Source organism: Theropithecus gelada, chromosome X (genome assembly GCF_003255815.1).
Source record: "Theropithecus gelada isolate Dixy chromosome X, Tgel_1.0, whole genome shotgun sequence".
Taxonomy (NCBI): Eukaryota; Metazoa; Chordata; class Mammalia; order Primates; family Cercopithecidae; genus Theropithecus; species Theropithecus gelada.
The window spans coordinates 83,184,949-83,194,906 of NC_037689.1; the positions used below are offsets into that span (position 1 = coordinate 83,184,949).

At 48.1% G+C, this 9,958-nt stretch overlaps 1 protein-coding gene across 2 annotated transcripts; it reads left to right on the plus strand.

Moving 5' to 3' along the window:
* Window positions 1–3,612: 3,612 nt before the first annotated feature.
* On the plus strand, window positions 3,613–9,486 carry SLC7A3 (solute carrier family 7 member 3). Of its 2 annotated transcripts, none has more exons than XM_025372599.1 (12): window positions 3,613–3,761; window positions 4,717–5,110; window positions 5,740–5,898; window positions 6,111–6,288; window positions 6,489–6,601; window positions 6,727–6,949; window positions 7,123–7,262; window positions 7,362–7,464; window positions 8,025–8,191; window positions 8,373–8,539; window positions 8,887–8,995; window positions 9,122–9,486. In XM_025372599.1, the coding sequence occupies exons 2-12, from the start codon at window positions 4,741–4,743 to the stop codon at window positions 9,250–9,252; spliced, it is 1,860 nt and encodes a 619-aa protein (XP_025228384.1). In that variant the 5' UTR covers window positions 3,613–3,761; window positions 4,717–4,740; the 3' UTR covers window positions 9,253–9,486. The 2 variants fall into 2 exon arrangements, with proteins under 2 accessions (XP_025228384.1, XP_025228385.1); XM_025372600.1 differs by having other exon boundaries at window positions 4,740–5,110.
* Window positions 9,487–9,958: the final 472 nt, after the last annotated feature.

Sequence of the window (9,958 nt, forward strand, 5' to 3'; positions counted from 1 at the left end):
TCCCAGGTTCAAGCGATTCTCCTGCCTTAGCCTCCTGAGTAGCTGGGATTAGAGGCAAGCGTCATCATGGCCAGCTAATTTTTGTATTTTTGTAGAGACAGGGTTTCTCCATGTTGGTCAGGCTGGTCTTGAACTCCTGACCTCAGGTGATCTGCCCGCTTTGGCCTCCCGAAGTGCCGGGATTACAGGCGTGAGCCACCGCGCCCGGCAAAAAATCTTTCAAGACATTTGCAGAGCTCTAGCTAGTTGTCTTTTGTCATGTAGAATGTCTTACAATCTGGGCTTTTCTGGTTACATCCTCACAACTAGTTTCAGGGTTAAACGTTTTTGGCAAAAATATGTCATGGATGATATGTACTTCTCATTGCATCACCTCTGCCGGCATATAATGTCAGTTTGCCCCATTATTTGTGGTGCTAAACTTGATCACTTAGCTAAGGTGTTTTCCACCAGATTTCTCCATTGTAAAGTTACTGTTGTAGGAAGAATTTTGGCCCCCATGACTTCTTCCCTTGGTGCTTGTTACAGCAGTGAATATGTTTCACTGTATGGAAAATGGGCTTTTGCAGAGGTAATTAAGGTTACCAACTGGCCAGTGCAGTGGCTCACACCTGTAATCCCAGCACTTTGGGAGGCTGAGGCGGGCAGATCACTTAAGGTCAGGAGTTCGATGCCAGCCTGGCCAACATGGTGAAACTCCGTCTCTACTAAAAATACAAAAATTAGCCGGGCGTGGTGGCGCATGCCTGTAGTCCCAGCTGCTCGGGAGGCTGAGGCAGGAGGATTGCTTGAACCTGGGAGGCGGAGATTGCAGTGAGCCAAGATCGCACCACTGCACTCCAGCCTGGGTGACAGAGTGAGACTCTGTCTCAAAAACAAAACAAAACAAACAACAAAAAAAACCCCTAATACAGGACCTTTCTCTTTATAATTAAACTATAATCTGTGGGGTGGTACTTTGAGGTCATGTGAATATTTTGCTCCCCAACACCCAGGATCATCTATTGATTATCCTTGCCTGAATCAGTTATCACTTTGGTGCAAAATAGAGGTTTTCTTTCTTTTTTTCCCTCACCTGAATTACATTTTATTTATTTATTTTATTTTCAGCTTTATCGAAGTACCGTTGTAAATAAAAATTGTATATTTTTAAAAGTGTACAATATGATGTTTTGATATATATATAGTGGAATGAGCCTCATCATGAGGCTAATTAACATATCCCTCACCTCACGTAATTACTATTTTTTGATGTGGTGAGAACATTTACGATCTACTCTTAGCAAATTTCAAGTATGTACAAGAATATACAATACTATTAACTGTATCAAGCATAATACAGTGTTATTAACTATAGTGACCATGTTGCACGTTTGATCCCCAGAAATTATTCATCTTGCATAACTGAAACTCTACATCCTTTAACCAACATCTAGGCAAATTTACAGAGATAAAAAGTTGATTTGTGGTTGCCTAGGGATAGGGTGAGGGGATTGGGAGAAAATGGGGAGTGTCTGGGAATGGGTACAGGGTTTCTTTCTGGAACGATGAAATGTTCTAAAACTGATTGGAGTGATGGATACACAACTCTGTGACTGTATACTAAATCCTATTGAATTGTACTCTTTAAAAGAGTGGATTTTACGGCATGTGGATTTTATCTCTGTGATACTGTGATTTATAATCAATCTCAAAATCTAATCAATCACCTAACCTAAGCCACCAGATCATATACACTAATATATCATTCCAAATATGTATCAAGTTTTTCTTGAGTACTTTCCATGTGCCAGGCAGGAAGACTTGACTTCATAATCTCATCTAAGCATCACAAAAACCTTGTGAAATATGTATATTATATCCAGAAACTGAGGCTCAGGGATGTTAGGTAATCCACTGTGGCCGAGCTGTGAGTTTAACCTAGGTACAATTCCAAACACAGCACTCCTAACCTCTATGTAATAATGTTTCAGTTGTATAATGTGTGTTTTCTTTCCCTAGTTAGATTAAGACTAGGAGGGCAAGGATTTTATTTTGTGTTTCCTTCATGGTCTCGTCATTGCTGTACTTGCTACTATACCTAGTGCTCAATAAATACTTAATGAATGCCAAATGGAGCTGCAGCTAGTTGAAAATACCAATTCTTTCAAAAAGGATTTAGATTTTAGATTCATGGGTAATATATTCATCATGGATCATTAAAAGAAGCAAGGATATCTGAGTCCATTCTTAATCCCCAAGATGTCTTGGTGGAGCAGGGACCACACTTTCACAACCTTTGGTGCTTTCTTATGAGTAAGAATTGATTGAGTCAGATGGATTATGGATCTGACCCAATGTGATCATTCTTAGATTCTTCGGGTCCTTTTCTGTTTCCTAGTATCTCCTAGCCTAAATGGGCCTACCTTGCTGCTGATGCCTCTCCCTGTTTGTCTTTCTTTGCAGCCACATCCCTCTTCTTTTTTTTTTTTTTTTTTTTTTGAGATGGAGTCTCGCTCTGTAGCCCAGGCTGGAGTGCAGTGGCCGGATCTCAGCTCACTGCAAGCTCCGCCTCCCGGGTTCACGCCATTCTCCGGCCTCAGCCTCCCGAGTAGCTGGGACTACAGGCGCCCGCCACCTCGCCCGGCTAGTTTTTTGTATTTCTTAGTAGAGACGGGGTTTCACCGTGTTAGCCAGGATGGTCTCGATCTCCTGACCTCGTGATCCGCCCGTCTCGGCCTCCCAAAGTGCTGGGATTACAGGCTTGAGCCACCGCGCCCGGCCCACACATCCCTCTTCTTGTGCATTTGAGTAAGATATGGTGCCTATGGGAGGCAGGCATTGAAGTGCAACAGGCCAGGTTTTATCAAAGGTGGTCAACAATAATTATGGTGTGGTGTCAAGCAAGTCGTGCCTCTGAGCCTCAGCTTACACATCAGTAAAATGGAACTAAACAAGCTTCCTCCTCCAAGATGTCAGTATTGTCAGAATTTCACATTTAATAGTTTAATATTTATAGGCAGCTGGAGACACATTATAGAGAGATTGGGGTCTATAAATCAATCTAGATGGGATTAATTATCTGTATACAGGTGGCTTGAAATAATCTTCCATTTTCCTCCTGCCTGCATTAGAAACACCCACAGTTGAGCGTGAGAGCTGAGGGGTGGGGGTCAGATGTGTAGACAAGCAAGCTAAGGAAGGAAGACTGAGAGTGAGGTGGAGACTCTCCTGCTGTGTTCCACTTCACTCCTGACACACACATGCACACACGCACCCAACTCCCCCCCATCACACCCCATCTACCTTCTCCATTCCTGCCCAGAATCACTGGTCCTAACAAGGCACAGAGGTGGAAAATCCCATGGGTTCTTTGGCCAGGAAGCCTCTTATTGTCCTGTTCTGACGACCAGCGAGGCAAATGGGAAAAGACTGCCCTCCCCCTTTTCTCGGTCCCCGGCACGTCAGGCTTGTTAGTGAGGATGGGACGCAGTCTCAGGCCCCACGCAATCCTTTCGCAAAGCCAAGAAGTGTGTGTGTTTTGTGTGTGTGTTGTGTGTGTGTGTATTGTGTGTAGGGTGGAGGATTGGGGGTGGGATCCCATGACGTTACCGGCTCCGCCTCCCGGTGTATATAAGGGGCGCTTGGCGCGCAACGACCCCAAGCCGCAGCTTTGAAGCCTGAGCGGCCGAACTCGGCAGCTCCAACCCAACTCGGCTTAACTCCGCCTCACCGAGCCCAATCCAAGGCTCTCTGCTCCCTAGGTTTGCAACAGCTCTGTGGTAAGCGTTGGGGACCCACACGTGTGTCGGAGGGGGGACGGCGAGGGTCCGGGCGTACCTAGCATTCTCAGGCAACCATGGCATGCAGTTGCATCAACGGGGCCGTGACCTGTTGCTGGTGAGACCCCCGCCCCGGGAGTTAGGGCTCCCGTCTCCACCCCAGCTCCAAACCATTTCTAGATGGGGACAGGAAAATCTGGGACCTGAGTCGGGGGGCATCGGGTGGACCCCTTCCTCTCTGCTGAGAGGAGAGTGCAAACAATCTCGGGATGCCCTGGGGCCCCTTTCGGGGCGCATCTCCAAATCTTTAGATGTCGAAGCCCCGCCTCGCTGTTGATGCTTGCCGGTCAGCCTAGCAGGGCTTGGGAGGAAGTAGGGGAACATTTGCCTACTCCCCTGGGCGACAGCTGCGCTAGTTGAGCAGTGTGGGCTTGGTAAGGAGGGATGGAATTGAGTCGGTGCTCACTTTTAATCTGCAGCAAGGTTGGTCCCCTCTCCTTCTGGGGGGTCTGGGGGCTGTGTCTGTTTGAAGCCCCATGGGCAAGCCCCTGGGACCAGCTCTGTTTAATTCCCAAATAGCCACAGGCCAAGGAACTGACACATTAGGTTTCAGGATTCCTGGGTTGGGATTAGGATAAACCCTAACAGTTCCTGGCAAGAGAAAGAGACCTAATATTGATTGAGCACTTACTAGGCGCCAGCCACTCTACTTCAGGGGGCTTTCACGTGCCATTTCTGAAATTAGCCCTTCCAGAAACCTTGTAAGGTATTGTAATTCCTACTTGTATATGAAGAAACTGAGGTCAGAGGTAAAGTGACTTGCCTTTGTCCCTTCCATATCCCCTTCCCCATTTCCCAATAGCTCCTTTGCTTGGTGGAGTGGGTCTTGTAATTCGCTTTCAGAGTTTAGGGATAATGAGCCCTATTGAAGGGCTTTTGTCTTGTTTTTCACCAGATATCCTCTTCAATTCCTGCTAGAATGCCGTGGCAAGCATTTCGCAGATTTGGTCAAAAGCTGGTACGCAGACGTACACTGGAGTCAGGCATGGCTGAGACTCGCCTTGCCAGATGTCTAAGCACTCTGGATTTAGTGGCCCTGGGTGTGGGCAGCACATTGGGTGCAGGCGTGTATGTCCTGGCTGGCGAGGTGGCCAAAGATAAAGCAGGGCCATCCATTGTGATCTGCTTTTTGGTGGCTGCCCTGTCTTCTGTGTTGGCTGGGCTGTGCTATGCAGAGTTTGGTGCCCGGGTTCCCCGTTCTGGTTCGGCATATCTCTACAGCTATGTCACTGTGGGTGAACTCTGGGCCTTCGCCACTGGCTGGAACCTCATCCTCTCCTATGTCATTGGTGAGATATGGTAGGGGAGGGAGGGAACTGCACAGCCAGCAAAGGGGTTTGGGGTCAGGAAATCTGGGTGGAATGGTGAAGCCGAAGTATTCTTTATATTATTCACAGGCCCTCAATCTCCCTAAATGTGTGGGTTTGTTGGGGGTCTGGGAGGGTTGAAGGTGTGGAGAAATTGCTCATTCTACCCATCTCCGTCCTGGTTTCCTTAATCAAGTGAATGGTTTTGGTTCTTAAAAAGTAAGAATAGGCCGGGTGCAGTGGCTCATGACTATAATCCCAACGCTTTGGGAAGCCGAGGCAGACAGATCACCTGAGGTCAGGAGTTCAAGACCAGCCCGACCAACCTGGTGAAACCCTGTCTCTACTAAAAATACAAAAGTTAGCCGGGCAGAGTGGCTTACGCCTGTAGTCCCAACTACTCAGGAGGTTGAGGCAGGAGACTCTCTTGAACCTAGGAGGCAGAGGTTGCAGGGAGCAGAGACTGTGCCACTGCACTCCATCCTGGGTGACAGAGTGAGACTTGGTCTCAAAACAAAAGTAAGAATAGGTGAAAATGGCAGGGACTTGTGTGAGCCTGGGGTCTGGGAAGAAGGGAACTTGACCACATGTTTCTCCCTCTGCTACACCAGGTACAGCAAGTGTGGCCCGGGCCTGGAGCTCTGCTTTTGACAACCTGATTGGGAACCACATCTCTAAGACTCTGCAGGGATCCATTGCACTGCACGTCCCCCATGTCCTTGCAGAATATCCAGATTTCTTTGCTTTGGGCCTTGTGTTGCTGCTCACTGGTGAGGCAAAGAGCAGGATATAATGGTGGGGGGGTTGGGCCAGGAGGGGCTAGGCCCTGGGGCCAGGGATAAGGGTGGGGGATGGGCCTGAGAAAGGCTTAAGGAAGGTGATAATGGTGGGGAAGAAGGAAAGCTGGAAAGGAACCTAGAAGCAGGGCAACAAAGCTTGGACTGAAGACTTTCTGGGAGTACTGAATGTATTTCTCCCACAGGATTGTTGGCTCTCGGGGCTAGTGAGTCGGCCCTGGTTACCAAAGTGTTCACAGGCGTGAACCTTTTGGTTCTTGGGTTCGTCATCATCTCTGGCTTCATTAAGGGGGACCTGCACAACTGGAAGCTCACAGAAGAGGACTACGAATTGGCCATGGCTGAACTCAATGACACCTATAGGTTAGAGGGTCACTCTTAGGAGCTGCAGAGCTGGGAAAATGAAGGGGAAGAGGGAGATCTGTGCTGAAGGATTCTGGATGGGGATGGGAAAAAATGGGAGGCTGGACTTTGAAGACCTAGCTAACTGGTTTGACATTAGAGAAAAGACACAGAGTTGGCTGAACACACCCTTACATTCTCCACCCCTTCTTCCACTCTAGCTTGGGCCCTCTAGGCTCTGGAGGATTTGTGCCTTTTGGCTTCGAGGGAATTCTCCGCGGAGCAGCGACCTGTTTCTATGCATTTGTTGGTTTCGACTGTATTGCTACCACTGGTAACACAGTCATTCCATTCTGTTTGGGGCTTGGGCACAGTGCGTGCCCAGGCTGTATGCAGACTGGGGGTGGTAGAGGAGTGGGCCTGCTTCCCTGATTTAGAAACTTGCAACCCTTCTTGCAGGAGAAGAAGCCCAGAATCCCCAGCATTCCATCCCGATGGGCATTGTGATCTCGCTGTCTGTCTGCTTTTTGGCGTATTTTGGTGTCTCTTCTGCACTCACCCTCATGATGCCTTACTACCAGCTTCAGCCTGAGAGCCCTTTGCCTGAGGCATTTCTCTACATTGGATGGGCTCCTGCCCGCTATGTTGTGGCTGTTGGCTCCCTCTGTGCTCTTTCTACCAGGTCAGTGTCAAATGTTTGTTTTCTTCTGCTGTCAGAGTCTCAGGTTATAGCATTCAGTACCAGAGAATACCCCTTAAAAGGGCTGTGAGGGGAAGGTGGAGACCCTTAAACATACAGGCTTGGGAAGAGAGATCCCCGTCAACTCATGCCACCCTGGCCATTCTGCTCTCCAGCCTCCTGGGCTCCATGTTCCCCATGCCTCGGGTGATCTACGCGATGGCAGAGGATGGCCTCCTGTTCCGTGTACTTGCTCGGATCCACACCGGCACACGCACCCCAATCATAGCCACTGTGGTCTCTGGCATTATTGCAGGTAACAGACCCTCTTTCCCTTTCCCTTAGTTGTTTTGCCAACTTCTTTAACTTTGCCACTCCTTTCTCTCATTTCTTGTTTCCTGCCTATTAATTTTAGCATTCATGGCATTCCTCTTCAAACTCACCGATCTTGTGGACCTCATGTCAATTGGGACCCTGCTTGCTTACTCCCTGGTGTCAATTTGTGTTCTCATCCTCAGGTGAGACTCTCTTCCTCTGCGTACTGTGATTTGGATTTTTATTCTTGGATGAGGAATGATGGGGATCTGCTGCTCCTCTTTCCTCCTCCGCCTTCATTATTCCAACTTTCTTTTTTTCTTTTTTTTTTTTTTTTTTTTGAGACAGTCTCGCTCTGTCGCCCAGGCTGGAGTGCAGCGGCGCGATCTTGGATCACTGCAACTTCCGCCTCCCGGGTCCACGCCATTCTCCTGCCTCAGCCTCCCGATTAGCTGGGACTACAGGCGCCCGCCACTGCGCTCAGCTAATTTTGTTTTTGTATTTTTAGTAGAGACGGGGTTTCACCGTGTTAGCCAGGATGGTCTTGACCTCGTGATCCACTCGCCTCGGCCTCCCAAAGTGCTGGGATTACAGGCATGAGCCACCGCACCCGGCTATTCCAACTTTCTTTGAGGAATCTGGGTATCTCACCTTGCCAAAAAGAACTTCCCTTAATGGTGATGAGAAAGGTTAAGCTGCCTGGGAGAAGATGGTAAAGTGAGTAAAGGTTGTTCTTAATACTGCCATCTTACTTTTGCCTCAGGTATCAGCCTGATCAGGAGACAAAGACTGGGGAAGAAGTGGAGTTGCAGGAGGAGCCGATAACTACTGAATCAGAGAAGCTGACCCTACGGGGACTATTTTGCCCATTCAACTCCATCCCCACTCCACTCTCTGGCCAAGTTGTCTATGTTTGTTCCTCATTGCTTGGTGAGCAGTGGAATTTTTCTGGGGTGGCTCTGAGGTCAGCGTGATTGGGTGGAAGCGTGTGGCATTTGGTGGCTGAGGAAGAACTAGAGAGAGCGCGACTCTCCTTGGAATGGGGTTTTTAATGTCTTAGCATGTTGGTGTTAAGAGTTGGTTTTGATGTCTCTCAACTTGACCTTTGAAGCTGTCCTGCTGACCGCTGTTTGCCTGGTGCTGGCCCAGTGGTCAGTTCCATTGCTTTCTGGAGACCTGGTGTGGATTGCAGTGGTTGTGCTACTCCTGCTGCTCATTATTGGGATCACTGTGGTCATCTGGAGACAGCCACAGAGCTCCACTCCCCTTCACTTTAAGGTAAATAAACTCTCTCTTTTTCCCTTGCCAGCCCATCTTGGGAGAATAGGCTCCAGATATCTTGAGGTCTAATAAAGTTTATAGATATTCTTTAATTGAACATGAAAGGGAAGATATAGGAGGTACCTAGGCCAAAGACTTCTTCTCTGATCCTCTTTAGTTCCTTTCCAGTTCCATTTACCCAAACTGCATATTCTTGAAGTCTCATAGGTATGCTAAATGAGCAGCCACTGAAATGCAGAGGACAAGTAAGAGTTGGATTCGCCCTTTTCTGGCCTGCATAGGATAGGGATCTCTTTCTAGGTCACCCTGTGGTATGTACAAAGAAGATTTTACTTTGCTTTCAGGTGCCTGCTTTGCCTCTCCTCCCACTAATGAGCATCTTTGTGAATATTTACCTTATGATGCAGATGACAGCTGGTACCTGGGCCCGATTTGGGGTCTGGATGTTGATTGGTAGGTATACACTTGGGAAGAGTAGGCTTCTTTGGTGTCCTAGCCCAACTCCTTTCCCTCTTGGTCTCAAGTAGGAGACCTATGAAGCCTTTACACCCCCACCTCACAGCTACCTTTCCCCACTAGGTTTTGCTATCTACTTCGGCTATGGGATCCAGCACAGCATGGAAGAGATTAAGAGTAACCAACCCTCACGCAAGTCTAGAGCCAAAACTGTAGACCTTGATCCCGGCACTCTCTGTGTTCACTCAGTCTGACATCGTCACACCTAAATGCTGTCTGGTCCCCTGCACAATAATGGAGAGTACTCCTGACTCCAGTGACAGCCAGCCCTCCCCTGTGATGGTGGTGGTGGATACTAATACAGTTCTGTATGATGTGAAGGATGTGTCTTTGCTATTTCTTGTCTATTTTAACCCGTCTGCTTCTAAATGATGTCTAGCTGCTTACCAACTTTAAAAAATGATATTAAAAGAAAGTAGAAAAATAAACTGTGTCCTGTTTTTTGCTTGCTAAAGATGTAGAGCCTGACTTTTAAGAGTGAAGAGCCTCAGAGAAGGGTCCTTTGTGTTTTCTCCGGTCACCACAAAAGCATCTGCTGTGCCTGCGGGTGCTTCTTGTTGAATCAGGGTTTGAGGAGGGTGGTGTAAGTAGGTAGCCATCCGGTCCAGTCACACTTAGAGGAATGGTCTTGAGATATGTTTTCCCCTCATTACACTAAAGTTTAGGCTCTGGATAAGTAGATAGCAACACTTGTCTCTGGGATTGGGGTGGACTCTGATAGCAACACTGACATTGGTTAGGGCCTACACTGAAGCTATTGGCTTCTGTTCCACCTCTTCTAGTTGGACCAGTCCCACACTCCTGTGACTGCCTGAGCATCAGAAATTTTGGCTGGGGTGTTTGGCTGCTGGGAGGGGTGGATAGTCAGGGGATTTGGTAAGGGACCACATATATTAATAT